Source organism: Haliotis cracherodii, unplaced genomic scaffold (assembly GCF_022045235.1).
Source record: "Haliotis cracherodii isolate W230 unplaced genomic scaffold, xgHalCrac1.p SCAF_2, whole genome shotgun sequence".
NCBI classification, from domain to species: domain Eukaryota; kingdom Metazoa; phylum Mollusca; class Gastropoda; order Lepetellida; family Haliotidae; genus Haliotis; species Haliotis cracherodii.
In genome coordinates this window covers 29,510,785-29,529,679 of record NW_027266275.1, presented here as the reverse complement: position 1 = coordinate 29,529,679, position 18,895 = coordinate 29,510,785, and the positions used below count along the sequence as shown (strand labels likewise).

Below are 18,895 nucleotides of genomic sequence, written 5' to 3'. Positions count from 1 at the left end.
TCTTCCCCCGTCCCAAGAAGATAAGGAAGAGTTGCTTCCCTTACACCACAATGCGATGCTTTGTACCTAAAGTCAGTCATCTGATCAATATCTCAAGGCTGGTGTCGCTGTACTTATGTTTCTTTGTGTGAAGGGGATGTTCTTCAAGTACTACATATTAACGTGTAACAGTTTGGAATATAATCTCATTTTCCACGAAATGTCGTTTCCGCATCATACGGCTCTACAGGGAAGGGGTAACTGGATGCTTCTCATAAATCCTCATCCCCCTTGTCTAGAAGATAATCGTCCACATTCTTGATCTCAAACACAACAACACGTTTGCCATTGTTTTCATCCACTAGAGCTATGATTCTGGCATTGTCCGGCGTTAACGCCACGTGATGTAGTGTCGTGGGGATGCGGAAGGAATACAGCATTTTCCTGTGGTAGTTCGCCCACAGCCTGACAACACCTGTAGCCATGCCAGCCAGTGTGAAACAGCCCTCTTTGGATAGCACTGCGTTGGTCATCTGAAAAAGAAGACTTTTTTCTCAAAATATGTTGAAGAGTTATTCACGTCGACATTGGCGTTAATAAATGCGAAGGGAGCAATACTGATGCCCATATTTCTGTTGGTAAAACATGTTTCATACCGAACAAAACAACTTCGTATTAACTTGAAATCAGAATTGAACAGACAGAACGGTTACCGATAGTATTGGCATCGAACTTTGCTATTTGCGAACGTAACAGTTTAAAATGAACCACAACTTTCTTCTGAAACAGGTGGATCTGACAGGGGCTACACCGTTCTGATAAAGTCCCTACACGTTTGGTAAGCGTTGCCTAGTTGTCTAATACCCCGTTCACATGCACAACATACTCACGTAAGTACTTTTACACATGTGTAACTATACATACATGAAAATACAGTATGTAAATTGAGTAAGGCACACATATTCATCAGGTTTTTCACCACTTTGAACATAAAACAGGATGTTTACCAATTAAAGTTGAATGAGAAGAGAGTTACTTTACCGAAATCTTCGCATGAAGCAACATGTGTTTGCTTCAATTTGTACACAAAGTTTTGACTCCTTGAAACCCCAAGAAAACACTGTCTTCCCAGCTCTGGTTGTTCACATAAAGTTCGAACTGCTGTATACTGAATAGCGTCAACTAGAACTGTTGACAATTTGTTTGGTGTTGGCAAATCAACAGATATATTAGTTAATATTAATCATCCGCTGACGCTGGCATAAACGTTCACATTACAACATATACATACAGTGCAAATTTACATTTACATTTGCACCTGCTCCAGACATGATGTAAATGTGCCCCTGGTGTAAATATACACACATGAGTAAGCGCGTTCACATGACAAGTATACTCACGTGTGTATTTTACAAACTTATGCAAATACACACACATATGTATAGAGGTGCATGTGAACGGGGTACAAGGCGCCGCAATTCGCTGTGCAAAGTTGTGTCCCTTGGGCACGCCAGAGTCTTGTGATCGTGGGTTGGAATCCCGGTTCGTCCCGATTATGCTCCTATGTCTGTCAACACCCTTCCCGTGATCGTGGGTTTCACCAAAGTGGTAAACATCTGAGACCTGCAACACCTTGCTTCCCCTTTAACCCGTAATAACTGGAATACTGCTCAAAGCGGCGTTAAACCAAACTCACAAACTCAGGAAACATGAAACATAAGAAATGTACTTCAGATGTTAGCGGCGTAAATTGAAAATACTAGAATGGGTTTTAACCAATCAGAATCCGACGTCCATGTGCAAGGTAAGATAAATGGTAAGCAATAGACTTTGATACAAACCTTGTCTCCAGTTGCGGGTGAGTAGACCATCACCTTCCTCTGCATGTTCCACACACACACCCTGGAGGCCTCTGTTGTCAGGAGGTGGGTGTAGTCGCTGGTGAAGTACATGCTCCTCACTGCGGATCGGTGAGGCTTGGTGTGGCTCGACTTTATACTCTTACATGCCACTATACCCTCTTTACTAAACAGTTTGATAACTTTCAGGGTGGAAGTGTCCAGAACAAAAATATCCCCCTCACGAGTCCCAAACAACACTTCCTGTTCGTTGTAGAATCTAGATTTTGTAACCTTAATGTTGAACTCGGTTACGTTCTGGAAAGAAATTGTCTCGCCTTTGAAGCTGTCAGCACCAGATGAATGACCACTCTTTGTCCTGAGGTCTGTTGTGATGCTCCTCTCCTCTCCAACAGTGCTGCCATCATCTGATGATCTGCGGTCGGCGTCTGTCACGTTCCAGCTTATGATAAGTGTTCTGTCCTCTACTTTAAGAAAGCCTAGTACCACAGTGAGGTCCTTAGACAGGGTGACCCTTGCCTTTTCCATGGAGAAAGTGCCAGTGATATCGCCGAGATGTAAGAAAAACTTTTGTTCCTCTTCCGTGTTGAGGTCAACAATAGTCAACACAAAGCCTGTGAAATACAGAAACACAAATACTTTCAGAAATGTAGGCATGTGTCAAGAGTGAATGAGTCAGGTTTTACTCCGCTTTTAGCATTATTCCATCAACATTACCATGATTACGGCGGGGACACCAGAAAGGGCTTCACACATTGTACCCATGTAGAGAATCAAACCTGCGTCTTCGGGGTGACGCTTGACCATTGCGCTACCCCGCTGAATTCATGTTAAACGACAATGAAGGAACGTTTACCTTGTCGTGACACATTAACTGTTGCCATCTTCTTGGAGTCCGCACTTATGTCGCACCTCAGGACCTTTTCTCTTTGAAGAACAGTCTTCTTCTTACCAGTGCCGTTCACAATCTATACACAATGAAATGTTTCATAAATACCTTACAATCATAACTGATGAGCCTTTGTATATTTACTGAAATTACTTTTCATTAAGTTTATTCTTAAATCAAACTAAATATCAATATATTCCCTCGATGTGCCTCTTTGTTCTCAATTTCTCGTAAATATAAAACGTCAACAGGCAAAATTCCGGTGAAAATTAGATGAACGGATCACTGAAAATGAGTGGTAACACCAGGGAGAATATGTCTTGTCCTTACGGTAGTACCCGCCTCTCACACAATTTTCACAAAAACGTTAGTCTTGGTTTGTTGTCAGACGCCACACAGCAGTACTCTTGCCATAATGGATAACAAAAACAAGCCCTTCTACCAATTAATCATAATCATTCAAACTTAATCCATAACAAAATATGATAAAACCAACCGAGATCGTTTCTCTTTCTGCAGTGTCCCTTGTTATAAGACAAGCAGCTTGATCAAAGAAGACTGTTCTGAGCCTGTGGAATCTGCCACCAGTTGCCACCACCCTCACAGATAGCAGTTTCTCTCTTCTGACATCCCACCATGCAATCTTCTTTTCTCCGGTATAGGTGATGAAGATGTCGCCCCTACCTACAGCAGTGTTGGAGGCATTGACCTCGAGGCAATCCTGGAGGTTCCCTGACTGTTCCCAGTTGCCCCCAGACCGCTGTGTAGACTGTCCAGCAAAGATGTTCTCGTCAGTCTTATTGTAGAAAGCAGACACATCAGGACCGTTGAGAAACATTTTGCTTTTACCTTTCGCCTCATACAGTTTATAGTAGGAGGGCAGATCAATCTTCTCCGACTCTTCCTTGATGAGGTCATCATCCCACATTATTTCAAACAGTTTCTCTCTTGCCGACCGGAGGATGTTTTGGAGGTTCCACAACTTGGCTGTTCCGTCATTGTCAAGTGAGATGAGATGCTGGAAATGGATATGATCCGTCATGTAAAACAGCTGTTGGATCTTCTCTGTGTGGGAGGAGATGTTATGTATTCTTTGTCCAGAAGGGATGTTCATCACAACCACCATCCCTGTTGACATGCCAACTATGAGGAAGTGATCATCTTCAGAAGTTGTCATTGCAGTGACCTGTCCTGCTGATTTCTTGGATTTCACCGATGCACTAAAAAGTTGTGTCCCTGAGTTGAGCAAATTCCCCCTGATGTTTCCAGTTTCAGAGGCAAGAAAGACGTGATCATGGCTCCTGGTAAACATGACAACATGGATGTCCTCATCAGCACATGAAAGTATACATTCAACCTCCTGATCAAGAATAGACAAGATGACTGCTTCTTTCTCGTACATAACCACTGCGTACTTGCCATCATTGGTCATGTAAAATGTGTTGCAGCGGCTGGACAAGGCCTTTTCCTCCAGTGGTATAGTTTCAAAGTTCTGCGGATCGGACATTTCCCAAATCCTCACACACCAGTCAGTTTGTATGTGGAGAGTGCAGATAGTTGGCTTGATTCTGTGTGACATACCTGCATCTCTGATTTGCTGGGGAGCTTTTATGACACTAGATGGCATCCCAGTCACAGCATGGAGTCGTTTGATGTGGTTGTCTGAAGCAAAGTATGCAGTTCCATCATCAAATACGTGAAGCCAAGTGATTCTACTGATACCAAGAGGTACCTTTCTCAAGAGTTTGCCTCCAAGGATATCCCATGTTTTAAGTGCATTGTCCATGAGCCCTGTCACTCTGTACTTGCCCCACACATGTGGTCTTTGAAGAGATGCTTCAACAGAAGCCAGACACTCGCCTGTTCCGAGTTCTATTGTCTGAAATTTTCCATTCATCAGAGACACTAGGTACAGGCCATCCTGACTTGGAAGCATCTGTTCTGAATGTCTGGTTACATTCCCATAAAAGAAGGAACCGCTGAAGAAACCACAGTTGGGAGAGGGGATCAGGATTGTTGTGTGTACTTGTTTCATCCATTCCTTGGATTGTTCAATGAACTGATTGAAGTGGTGGGAATGATGAGATGGGAACTGAGAGACTATGCTTGCAAGAGAAGTTGGGTTCTCCTCTAAGACATGCCTTAGGTTGAGTAAAAGCCTCCTCACCAAGAATATATCCTCATCCACCTGTAGTAAATCAACAATAGACTTTAAATCAAACAGAAAATCGTTCAAATATCCTGAGTATATCTCATTGATGATCCATTTGAAATTCAGCAGTACTGTCTCCTTGATTGTCTTCAGTGTATTTGGTACATCAGAACTGGAGCGGCTGAGATGGTAGGGGACTGATCTGAGAGTTCGCCAATTTTGGCTTATCAATGAAAGACCTTTTCTCTCTGTGATTTCTTTAGCTGTGAGGAGAAGCCCTCTTCTTGTGTACTGGAAGAACGATGCAAGCTGCCTGTGCATCAACATTTCAAATTCTTCTTGAAGGTAACGGTTTTGTATTGCACTTTTCAGTGATGTGTGTCCTATTTTCTTCAATGTTTCTCCTTCCACTTTCCTTTCTTCAAGGAAAGGATCCATCCACATGAAGACTCTGCATAGCTGTGCTTGATATGGGTATCCTTCCAGAACACTCAAATCTGAGTTTTCATTCTGAAGCTCATTCAAGAGATCTGAATCTGATAAGACCAGATGAAGGAGTTCCGAGTCCGCAAGACCATACCTAGATGTTGCTAGTAGAGACAGGACATACTTGGTAAATGCCAAACCTATGTTTTCCTCAATGTCTTCAATAAGTTTCTCAAAAGCCTCTGTTGCTGAGTCCAGGCTGAACCGCTCTGGTAGCGTGTGAGAAGGCCAATTGGCAGCAATAACACCCACTGCAGTCAGTGTAAGTGGTATTTCTTCATAACCGATCTGTTTCAGAACCATATTGAACTGATCCCCTGTCACTGTTTTGTCTGCAACATTTAGGATTTTGTTTATGGCCTTCTTCCTCTCATCTCCCACAATACCTTCGATAGTATAAAACTGTCCTGGCTGAGGACTTGCCTTGAGCAGTTTCAGATATGGATGATCACGATCTATGGTCAAGACGAGAGAAACATTAAGTGGAAGATCTTCCATGAGAGCCCATACATGGTGTGGTTCAAGATCTGAGACATTTTCAAGGCCATCTAGTACGATGACCAAAGGACCAACATCCTCATCTCCAGAGGCTTCTGTCAACAATATCCGGAAGATCTTAATAATGTCCACAAGTGTAGCCAGTGGAGGGAACCTGACAATCAGTGTGTAGAGGAAGGCTATCTGTTTGCAGGTACTAATCAGTGTGTGATACAGTGAAGAGGTTCTCAATGACCGACCAATGAACCGGATTATTGTGTTGACCTTTGGATTCCAGTTAACAGAGCATTCTGCAATGTGAGCAGCAAATGAACTTTTCCCTGAGCCCTTGTCTCCACATATGATGGCTGTCCTCTTGAAGGCTGGGTTCGCCAAGATGTCCCTTATCTGCTCAGTCAGTTGCTGGTTGTTCTGGTCCGTGTAAGATTTGTTGAGGAGCTTCTGGTGATTGACGTGCTGGATGAGATCAGCTGTTCCTGACACATGGTCAGCAATGTAGAATTGCTGGAGATCAAGGTTTTTCTCTATCAGGGTCATCACGTGTGAAAGGAACACATTACAGAGGCTCCTCATATAGTTCAATGTCTTCTTTCCTTTTGCAATGGGCACAATGTTTCCCTCACAACCATTGTTTTCAAAGCAGCGTGTGATTATTGCAAGCAGATTTGCGAAACCTTTGTCTTGATGTTCCAAACTGCTGTCCCTCATGAAGCAGAGGAGCTGACTGCCAGGCTCTCTACACCCGTAGAGTCCTGTCTCCACTTCCTTGGCGCAAACTGTAATGCATACAGAGACTATATTACGAAGTTGAAATACTTTCCACGTCAGTGTGCATGTGTGTGGGTTTGTTTGTTGTTGCACCCAGTATCAAAATATATATCATCATGTAAATAAACGAGTGATAGTGCCAGACAACCCATGCTGCTTGTGAACAATGGCACTCTCTGAACCAAGTCACCGAGCCTGACCACCTGAACCATTCAGTCGCCTCGTCCTTTACGACCAGCATAAGTTGCTGAGGACCATTTCTAGCCCGGAATCCCCAAAGGGATTCATCTCAGTCGTTCAGTTATAGAACTTAAGTATACGAAAGTATAATCCATCACCGAATAGTTTTCACGAATTGAACACATTGATAGAAAGTCAATACTAGTATCTGGATATGATCTTATGTATTTTTATGATGAAATTTTATTGTTATCGTTATTTCTAGGTTTCATGGTTCGTGTGTTTGATCAACTATATGGAACACTCACTAGACCACTTATAGAAGTCCTTTGTTCTCCTCCCGAATTTCCCGTCCTCTCTGAGGATATCCATGGCCTCTGTAAGGAGTTCCTTCAGATTGTCCTCTGCCTCTTCTGCATCAGGCAGGTTCTGTAGGTCCTCTCTCTGCGGGTAACAGTCAACATGTAGTACCATTAAGTATATAGTATTAAGAAGATAAGTAATTACTAAAACATGTCGACCCGTGAAGATTCCGGGGTCAACACTATGTCAACAGTGCTGATATGTACATGTTCTTGTCTTACCGCGAGCTCATACAATGGAGATAAGCGGTTGGTGTCGAGACGGTAGTATTCGTCCAGGAGTTCAACGCCATCTATCTTCTGCTTGATGACAACATCCCTGATCTGCTCCAGCTCGTCCTTTGTCATGAAGCCTGGCAAATCTTTGTCCAGTTGTTCACCGACCAGACACTACAAGGAAGATTGTAGCAGCTTATGATATACACCAGTCAGCAAAAGCCAACATAATAGTAATCAGAACGTAATCATGCTGAACGTATGCCCTTTGTTTTGGGTGAAAGACAATTTCAGAATAAATACACGTTCAAACGTTGGCCATACTCATTTACATCTGTAGGACAAATTGGTACCACCATATTGACCAAGATATGCACCCAGAAGACTTTGAAACTGATGACACTGGGGCAGTTTTAATAGATTGTGTTTGTCTACTGCACTGACAAGTAACCGGCTAGAGAAGGCACTACTAAGTACTATGTTAAACTATGCTAACTGACCACAAAGTTTGGTCCCACGGAGAGCCGGCGGCACTTTTCTACTTCCACCTCACACATCTTGAAGGTCATGACATCATTGCCCAGTTTGTCCATCCCGGTCCTCAAGTCCACCACGTGACAGTTCATCCCCAGTTTCTCACAGTACCTCCTGAGTTCTGGATAAGCCACCTCCGCCAAAAACTCCCGCTCCTCTGCCATGTCTGTATAGATGACAGGTAAGATTTTGTTGTGATATACATTACGAATTATTCTCCCAGACGAATAAGTGTTGATTGAATTTACTCCAAATTTCAGCTAGATTCTAAGAGGTTTCTGTGTGTTTGAGCCGGGAATATACAATCTAATAACCGTCCTCATGGCACAATGATATACAAACATCAAGCATTCTTGATATGACAGATGTCCACGATATAATCGAAAATAATTAGCATTCATTTTAAACGACCATATATTGTATTCTTTATACAACACCTGCATTGTCTCGTGGTAGAGTGTCCGCCCGGAGAGCAGAAGGTCCGGGGTTCTATCCCGGCCGCGTCATACCAAACGTTTAAAGGTATTTGTTGTATCTGTCTGGCGCTCGGCATTGAGGGGCAAAAACAAGGACTTGTCGGCTCAAAGTCCGTATGGGGCGGTCGGGTAGCCTAGTGGTTAAAGCGTTCGCTCGTCACGCCGATGACCCAAGTTCGATTCCCGACATGGGTACAATGTGTGAAGCCCATTTCTGGTGTCCCCCGCCGTGATATTGCTGGAATATTGCTAAAAGCGGCGTAAAACCATACTCACTCACTCACTCAAAGTCCGTATACTGTGTTCATGTTAACCTGCGGCATGGTATCTCAGTGAACACGTCGCTATATAAGTGAAATTATCTTGGACGCGACTTTAAACCTCATTTTCAACTCACGTCACCTCACCTCTACCTGTATATATGCGAATCTGAAGCTGATATAAATAATATTCCCCACCTGGTGTGGCCGTCAGGTATATCCTGACCTCAGACCGTGGTATATCTTTGTCAAGTTTGAGTTTGGCTGCCTTCAGATTGACCAACATCTCTTTCTTCATGTTCATCCACTTCTGAGGCGTGGTCCGGACCCTCTTCTTGGCGCTGCGTATCCTGAGATTGGCAGTAAAGGAGGAAGACCTTTGTCGGGAGATGTTGCAGATCTGGGAGTTGGTGGTGGTGGTGGAGGTGGAGGTGGAGACGGAGGCTCGACGGAAGGAGTCAAGCCTCCCGAAATCCAGCTGTTCCTCCCCCGGGCTCACATAGGCCAACTGCTGGAACCCTGCAACAGAAGAGGAGAGATCTCTGTCTTTCTGTTCATTGGGCAACTAGGTCTCATCAAGGCCCAAAACGTATATACTATACGACTCCAATTTTGATAGGGATACTATAATCTTTCCGTGATACGCAAACCTGAGATGTCAAGTGTATATTTAAACAGAAGAACGTATCTGATCATCCCTATCAAAAGTCGAGTAGCATATGATTAGCATTTTCAAATATGCATGTGTGGCTACAATATCATCATGTTACCTTTGGATCCCCTAAAAGACATGTCTACGAAGAACAGGATTATTTAAATAGAGATGTTTACAAGATTTTATTCTTGGACCCAAAAGGGAAAATTACAAGTATTTCATAAACATGTTCATCACAAATTTGACGGTAGCATGTATATATTACGATAGTGAGGTGAGGAAAGTGTAATACCACAAATTAAATATATAACATTCTATGAATTAAAAAATGTTTGTACTCTGATAGTGTCTCCATTTACGTACAATTTTGTCTTTGGAGTTGATCATAATGCATGCATTCGCTGAGTGAGTGAGTATAGTTTTACGTCGCTATTAGCACTATTCTATCAATATCACACCGGAGGACTCCAGAAGTTGACATTACACATTTAATCCTTCTTGGAATCAAACCCGGGCCTCAGGTGTGAGGAGCGAAAGCTTGAACCACAAGGCTACCCGACAGCCCGATACTCTTGGAACTATTAAATTCATACCTATTTTTGTCAGATTCGATACACTGGGTTACACAAACACGAAAGGAAAGATAAAATATACAATCATCTACACCCATGTGTATATTTATTGATATGAGCATGGCAAAACCAGGACATTGTTAACACCGCTACGAGTCATGAAATACATTCAACCATAATGGTTACTAACATAAAAGCAACGCCTAGACCACAGAGGGTTAAATCTACCAACTAAGTTCAGATGTTCTACAGCCCACATACACTATAAATGGTACTTTTGTGCTAGTTGTGTTAAATTTCCGTTAAATATTCACTAAGTATAAAAACTAAATAATAAAAATGCTATCAGGAAGCATGTCAACACAATGTGCCAAGAAGGGGTTTTACGGTAACACGACACAGAAACACATAACATGCAATACAGAACATGCACTATTGTAATAACTCAGTGACATGCAAGGATATATGTTTGATAATGACGTTTTGTATATGGTTCGATAAAATCAGCATACTGAAAAAGTCCTAATGTAATATATATCTACCACAAGTAATCCTTCGTGAGACGAATCCAACTGTACAATATATGTGCTGCAGATTAACATAGCTAAAACTATATGTGCAATAACTCTAGATTGTAGTAATCCTTATTAGGCATAACCAATAATGTAATATACATATGTTATACTTTGTCCTTTGTAAGAAAATCCAACAATGTAATATTAATGTGCTCTATTAGTCCTTGTTGGACTATCTAATAATGTGATACAAAAGTATTTCATACTGTCAGTAACTAGGCGTATCCAACACGGTAACTGAGATAACCGTTGTCCTTAAATGATTTGAGTGAGTGAGTGAATATGGTTTTACGCCGCTTTTAGCAATATCCCAGCAATATCACGGCGGGGACACCAGAAATGGGCTTCACACATTGTACCCATGTCGGGACCGAAGTGATTTGATCGGTCTTTTAACCCCTATATACTGAAACAGTACTACTCGAACAAAGTCCTCAATTTATGTTTTCATTTGAGCATGCGTGCATATGTCTAATACTTTTAGCATCTTATTTGTTAGTAAGATTTTTTTACTCAGCTACTAAAGTAGTTTTGAAGACCAAGACTGTGTGCAGTATCTAACATGAATAATTAGTCATAAATTGTAAAGCAACTTAACCCTTTACTTTGCATTCGGGGTTTTAATGACACTGAACAACGACTGCAATCCAAAAAATTGAACGTTGTGTCTATTTCGATGACATCCTTTGTTTATTATTGTCCTGGATGCTTAAGGTTTTACTACGAACAGCACAGGAATAGGCGAAGGATCAGAAATGAGTTTTATACAAAGATCCAGATGTGTAAAAAAAGAGATAGTAGTCTAAGGGTTAGACGGACGTTGTTGTTAAATTGAAGAGGTATAGAAACATTGTTTGTGGATCGGTCCCTACGAGGACTCTAGGTAAAGCCGGTATCTGCAAGAAACTGGTGCTCATATTACCTCGCCATTCACTGAGCAGCTCAGAAAGCTTTTTGAACCTTGCAGCTCTGTATATACAAGTATATCACAAGTATGGAACCATGTTAAAAACTGAAATAGTTGAAATCGCAATACAAATGTGCCACAGACAATAGACTTTACATTCATATCACAGACAAACTCCGTTAATGCGGATGCTACCGTTCCTAGAGAAACAAACCTCGGCTCCGTTCCACAAAGCGATCTCAGCGCTAAGAGGTTCGTAAACCTATGTTCAAGTACGGGAGTTACGATCATCTTAGCGCTAAAATTAAGATCGCTTTGTGGAACGGGGACCAGATTAACGAATCATGGGTTTAAAGTTTGTTTTGGTATGTTGTTTTACGCCGCACTCAGCAATATTTCAGCCATGTGCAACGGCCTGCAATTAATCGAGTCTGTACCAGACAATCCGGGGATCGATATCGTGAGCAACGTCCCATGCCGTCGGGGTACAAGGACAGGCTATCAAACAAGCCACCGAGCCTGACCACCCGATCCATTTGGTCAACTCGTACGACCAGCATAGGTTGTTGGGGACCAATTCTTACCCGAAACCCCCACCCGGAATTATGTGGGTACATAATATCTTTGAACATACGTTGACGTTCAAAACTGGTCTGATAAGCAAGATTTCCGTACTTAAAGGGTATGGGATAACGGGGGTTCTCTGTGTGTGTTTGAATAACCGGATCACCATTTGATTCAAATAATTAAGATTGAAGAACAACATCATAAGTAAATAAACGTGCAATTTGAAACATGTAATATTCAGTGTAGCTGTTTCCTGACGAGTCATACATATATATGACTACCGGGTGATCATCAACTGCTCTGTAGGATATCCCTTGGATAATGAATGTGCCTAATCTTAAAAAGGCAAATCAGGTGACTGTACCTCTTTTTGTGGTATTCAGGGTCTCCGGCCGGAAACGGAACCCGGTTGCTTCGCGCACGCCCAACAGCATCCAGTGACGCATTTCGGGGCCCTCTTCTTGCAAGCTGAAGGTTGAAACAAAAAACACCAATATTTTCTATCAATTAATCATGACTAATAATTCATATCAATATTTATTCAACATCTCTCAGAGGCTAATGTTATTGAATAAAATTATCATCCATTTTAACGCACAAATCTATAGTCTCCTTCTCAAAATGATTGACGAGTATTGTACCACTAAATGCCCCATGCCGAGATATAACAGTTTGCTATCGCACCTCACTGCAATACTCACATCTGACATCTGTCGCATAGCAACGTTGTTACACTTCCAGGCATTTCCTAATTTGGGATAAATAACTGCGAATAAACTAATTTGACAAGCCAATATAGAATACAAGATTAGGATAATGTTTGAACATTAAATCTTATATAAGTTATGGATAGACAAAGGTTATTATTTCATAGTATTTCCATATTGAATGGCCCATAGTTCTCTACTTTTCATAAGGATAACGATATATCTAATTAAAACGTTCCCAAACTAGGAACATGAGGATATGTTAAATTTTAACTTGAAATAAACAGAAAATGCGTACGTTTCCATGGTAATGTTAAATATTATTCACATCTCCAAGCAGAAGGTCATGTTCAAACTTGACACTAATTATTTCCCTATCAAAAGTAGTGCAGTATGGTGTACTGACGTATCCAGAGTGGCTCTTCTCTGTACGGTGGTTTGATCTTTAGGTATTTGAGGGACAGCGCAGTCGAGGCTCTCTCTACACGCTGGTGTTTGATCAGGGGGTGGAACTCGATCTGGGGGACACACAAGTACATCCACAGACATAGGTACAGAAATGCAAAGGGCTGCGTGATGGAAATTCATATACAAGAAAACCTACAAACAGACACGGACACTGTTAAAATAAATTTAAAATATATGAATGAACGAACGGAACAACACATTACCGTTTTGAAGATAATACTATTATTACGATGAAGCATTTGTTGCAGCAAATAAAACATGAACACTGTTTTTCACACTTCTGACGGAAATTGTCAAAAAGGAAAAAATGCATTTTAAATATAGTGGTAAAGATGAGAAAATGAATGCAGGTTTTTCAATGATTTTAAAACGATTTTAAAACGTAAACTTCTCGCTTTGAGGAAGGATAAGTGTCCCTTGATAAACAATTCAATCATTGAGGACAGGCACTACCGCCTTTTGTTGGAAGAGGCTAGAACACCAGCGAGTAATACCGTATTCGACGTAATAAGCGCCCACGGCGATATTTTTCAATATATCGGCTAGTGAACAATCCCAATTAGCACCCTTCCGACTGATCAATGTACACAATTCGTGTAAATTTATTCGTGTATAATACGCACTCGTGTGTTATATGCACCCTTAATTACGGGCAATTAAATTCTGGAAAAATATATCTGTCGTGTATAATACGCACAGGCTTTTCTTTTGTATCATTTCAGGCTGTATCATTTAAAATCTTTCGACTCTTTCACCAAAATTATATTCTAATAAGAGCCCCCTATTTCTAATTTTGAGAGCGCCCTGGGCGCTTATTACGTCGAATACGGTAGTTCGTTCTTGGGTTTCCACCTACGATGTTCAGAAACCGCTACATAACGAGGCAATTATCTTTAGAGGCAAGGGGGTTAACTGGCTCGTAAACATTTGAGCTTATTGTTGTAGGAACACCAGTAGTCATGCAGTTCTCAGCCGTTTGAAACCCACAACCATAGGTTCCTGGCCCGCCTACGGGACGCAACTCTGCACAGCGAATTGGGGCGCCACAGTGCATGACGCATAGGCTAGTTACTAGTGCGTCAAACGTGACACATATTCCAGAGCCAGGACCGCATGGCTATGGGCAATATTTACAAAACAATTCACCTTATAAATAATAGCTTCATGTACAGGATAATCGAACCGAAGGCCTATGATTGCGATATATGCTGACATGAAGATGGTTTATTATCAATAAAAATCCCACTGGGCTGGTTATTTATTGCCTGTGCAAACGCTGGCACGCATTGATTCCCATGTACAAGACACTTCAGAATTCCCTTGTAACATATGGAGAATATAGTAGATTTGTAAACAGATTTTACCTGAGCCTAATCTTTTAATTCCCCCGTAGAGATTAACGCTTGAGGTGTGCCTAGCAGGTGGTTGTGTTGTCAAACATGAAATATACACACCTCAATATCATGGGGCGGTTGGGTAGCCTAATGGTTGACAGTTAGCTCGTCACGCCGAAGGCCCGGGTTCGAATACCAACATGGGTACAACGTGCGAAATTAATGTCTAGTCTCCCCTCCGTCACATTGTTTGGATATTAAAAAAGCGACGTAAAAGTATACTCACTCATTCATTAACTCGATGTCGTTCAAAACGATAAAATGGTATTCTTAGCAACACTATGATAGAGTATTAGCACTCCAGTTGTCTCGAACAACGGATAAGTCGATGTGTTTTCTATTGACTTCGAATTAACGAATGTTGTTCATGTATAAACAATGTACTTTTTAGGAGAATACCTGGTCGGTAATATACCTAAGAATACTTGGATGCTCATTAACATCCCAAAGGAACTTCGGTCAAGGTCAAACATAAAATATAAAGGTAGACATATCTATTCGTCCGTTGTTGGTTCAGCGCCACCTACATTTTCCCGTTTAACTCCAAGTTTGATGAGCAGCTCATCTTCCATGGCAGTCTTCGCCCGGCGGACTTCCGGTTCCGGCGGCTTGTTCCAGTCTTCTTCATGTCTAGTTTCCATAGTGATCAGTCAAATATAGCATCAGGAGTGACTGGAGACGTGGTCAGCACGCGACATCATGTCTGCAGTGTAAGCTTCGGTAAGTAAAAGAGTCCATGGCAAATGAAAAGTGAAATAAATCTCGCGAGCAGACGACAAATGGGGCTACTAGCGTTTAACAATGTCATATTAGTGTCTAGTGTTTAATGAAGCTGAGAAAGTATATTGTGGCGGAGTCCATGTGTATATGCCGTGTAACAAGTCAGACTCATACATACAGATTGAAGGTATCATCAATGTAAGGACCTCGACATACATAAACACCGACTCGGTGCCTTAACCTAACTACGAGAACTTCATGGTCCGACGACGTTTGTTTGGAAAGGTTCCGAGAGGTCCCGAAAGCATCGCTACACTCAAATACATCTGCCAGTACATCAAACGCGCTTTTGAGTCATGTAGTCGTAATTCATAACCAGATTATCAAACAATGTTTGCTGACCAGTGGTCAGACGATGGGACCTACCCGTAACCAAGGCAATCGTCTAATGCAGCAGATGTGACGTCCCGGTTACAGATGCAGCCACGAGTTACCGAAGTGGCGATATATCGCCTGTGTCCCATAGCTCTGTCAGATCAGACGCCTTCTTACTAGGGCCATAAGACATTTATTCCATAGACTGGAAGACGACTAAATTGGTGTGGTGGAGTGAAAGTCACCTTTGTCCGTGAAATGCCGTAATCACCTGCTGAGCACCCAAACCCTGGCCGTTCAATTGGCAATCACTTTGATCTCATCAGAAAGTGATCAATCAATAGATGCCTTACCACGACAAAGCCACGAATTTCTCGCCGTGGACTTACGCAGGCAATAAGGCAGGTCCAAGCCAGCAACTACTGGAGCGACTGATTGATTTAGGGGCTGTCGACAACAGGCTGTCCCACAAGGGGACACATTCGCCCGGTGACCATTGGGACTTGGGGGCAGAGAGGTGGGGTAAGGGGGGATGGGGGTTGGTTAGATTGTTCCCGTGGCAGTAGGTCTCTCTCCTGGATACTTTCTTACATATACATAACCCATTATCTCACACTATAGCAATAGAGGAAGTTGAGTGAATGAGTGAGTTTGGTTTAATGACGCTCAGAACAGTATTTCAGTTATATCACGGCTTGATGTGCGAGGAAAGCAGTATGCAGGTCTTAGGCCTTTACCACTTCGGTGAAACCGTCAGGTGTGGTTCTGACAAACCTAGAAACTTAATCAGGGCACGAAACTCTGCATCAATAAATGGAAGTTATGGGCGGGGTGCGTGGCTCGAAGAACGGGTGTGGCTGGGTTTGGGGATTGGGGATGGTTGAGATGTGTGAGTTGGAGGATGGTGTTTGAATACACATCTGTCATTTAGTAACGTAAGCGTAAAATACATTTTCGAGATAAGTTTACACCAAAAGGTACCAACAAGGCGGATCAGTGGGTCAATATGTTTTTTTACGCCGCGGTTAACAAACTTCCAGTTGTGTCATAACATCATGTACATATTCACATCTGGGCCAGGCAGACCAGAGGATATAACCCATCCACACCATCAGACCACGATGACACACATCAGCGATGTCACACATTGTAACCACAGTTCTCCTTAGTCCGACTATAGGGATGGGTAGGGGGAATCTATTCATCTCGAAACACTCCCCGTGGAGCATTGAGCGAGCCGTGCAATTAGTCTATGTTATAGTTGTTTCTTCGTTACAGACGGGAAGTAAAGGTCACTCAAACACAAGGGGAACCTCCCTATCAAGGTTTATTAGTTTCGGGGACCGATGTGCAGAAGTTGACAACGAGTCTTCGCGCGTCTCACCAGCTTCAGTGTTTGAGTTGCCCCAGTCGTGGATGGCATTGTATATAGACTTACACGTGATAGGGCAATATAACACGTGGACAAGTGACAATTAGGCAGGGTGACATGTGGGTACTGACTATTGGGCAATAGAGATTTATACTAGTTATATGGCCCTTTAGAATCGTATCTGTATAGCAGGAGAGCTCTCCAACTGTGTTGTTTAAACAGCCACAATGGCAGGTGTTGCTAAGGAATATATTGCTGCCACAGGTTGAATCTAATCTGTAAATATGATTAGAGGTGGGTTTAACCTGATAGACAGCGAGCAGTCTGTCTGCAGACAGACATCCTCGAGTGTCCAGGGTGTAATATTTCCATTCTGTTCTGATAAAAACTCTGGATCCATTTACCACAGCTTCGTCTAAGAAGTGACGTCACCATTTCTCGTATCCTTATTTTAGCACAGAATTTCTATCGCTAATGATTATTATTTGATTGGACGGCTATTTTTAACGTCGAATCTTTCGAATCGGACTGTAAATGAAGCTACGGCGGCGAAAGAACCAGGGTATGTATCATTGTAGAATGGAGGTATAACACACTGGTAATTGAGGATGACATACAGATATCACTTTAGCAGATACCTATCAGGTTATCAACGTATATTACTCTTAAAGTGCACAAGATATTTTTTCATATGACTATATCGGGTGTTCCTTAACTTCTTTAGAGTAGTATATATAACACAATTAGTTTGTACATATTACCAAAATTAAGTTATTTATAGTTTCGCTTAACGCCGTTCTGAACAGTATTTCAGTTATATCACCGGGTGGCAGCTTCAGGAAGTCCACGTGTTTTGGCGTGGTACTGACAAAACAAGTATCACAATCAGGTCGAATATGGGATTCGAAGCAACGGATGCTGGCACGACTAAGGGAGGCAATTCTGCACATCACATGGCGGTGCCTTGGACGATAAGTCTACTCCCATATATGAACTGACGTGGTTAAGAAATGGTGAACTTCGCTTTACACATATTTAGTGTTGTTTAAAGACACACAACAGGGAGATTTCTTTGTAAGATGGTCTGTATGAATATGAATATACACGTGTGTAGCTTTGGTTATTCAGGATAACCCTTGACTTGCCTTTGCATGTGTTTGTGACGGGTGCCACCCTTGGGGGAAGGGTACTCTATCACTAAATGATAATGATTAAAAATAAAATGCTTCCTACAGAGTCGGAATCGTACAACGGACGTACAATTTTTAGCAGAGATTGTTTGTCATGATGGAAATCATAATGGACACATCAAGTAGTTTTTGTGTAGGAACGCCAAGTATATTTCAGCTGTTTGATGTTTTGGTGAGCAAGCTCGACAAACAACATGCACTTTCCTGTCTTTTTGGACACACCTTATATTCATGCATTGGTAGGCCTGATTGTTATCGTCCGTTTACGAGCTACGGCCATGAAGTCAAATGCCGTCGAGACCCGTTGGTAACTACGAACCGTACAGCCATCGTGTTGCATGTTTTAATGTCGTCATAACATAATCACACATAACCACGTCTGCGTGTAATCAATAATCACATGATCACAAAATAATGATTTTAATTTTTGAAAATCCTTTCTTACCTTTCCGTGACGCTGACAGTTGTGCAAGCAGTTCCACCGCGGTTACCTTTCTAATTTGGCCTAATGTTAGCTGCGTAGAGTCGCTATCGGTGTCAGACAGTCATTACAAGCCTGCAAATCTCGCACACATCAAACCCAACATAGAGCCTAACAACAAATAGCTCAATACAGCCATGTAAAGATTGTTATACAGTCGGCATACCGCCACTGTGAGAGTCGTAAAGACGACGGATAGCCGAACCTAGCGACAGGCGATACAGCATTGAAGTAGCAACGAGCGATATGGCAT

The 18,895-nt window shown here is 42.1% G+C and overlaps 1 protein-coding gene across 3 annotated transcripts; it reads right to left on the bottom strand.

Annotated features, from left to right (window-relative positions):
- LOC139468960 (NACHT domain- and WD repeat-containing protein 1-like) lies at window positions 1–18,664 on the bottom strand. Of its 3 annotated transcripts, XM_071251104.1 has the most exons (14): window positions 18,607–18,664; window positions 15,032–15,207; window positions 13,049–13,160; window positions 12,637–12,683; window positions 12,300–12,403; window positions 11,384–11,430; window positions 8,858–9,178; window positions 7,890–8,089; window positions 7,396–7,563; window positions 7,120–7,255; window positions 3,224–6,639; window positions 2,695–2,806; window positions 1,821–2,452; window positions 1–512 (listed from the first exon to the last, which is right to left on the bottom strand). In XM_071251104.1, the coding sequence occupies exons 2-14, from the start codon at window positions 15,143–15,145 to the stop codon at window positions 252–254; spliced, it is 5,670 nt and encodes a 1,889-aa protein (XP_071107205.1). In that variant the 5' UTR covers window positions 15,146–15,207; window positions 18,607–18,664; the 3' UTR covers window positions 1–251. The 3 variants fall into 3 exon arrangements, with proteins under 3 accessions (XP_071107205.1, XP_071107206.1, XP_071107204.1); XM_071251105.1 differs by lacking the exons at window positions 11,384–11,430; window positions 15,032–15,207; window positions 18,607–18,664 and having other exon boundaries at window positions 13,049–13,134; XM_071251103.1 differs by lacking the exons at window positions 11,384–11,430; window positions 12,637–12,683; window positions 15,032–15,207; window positions 18,607–18,664 and having other exon boundaries at window positions 13,049–13,126.
- Window positions 18,665–18,895: the final 231 nt, after the last annotated feature.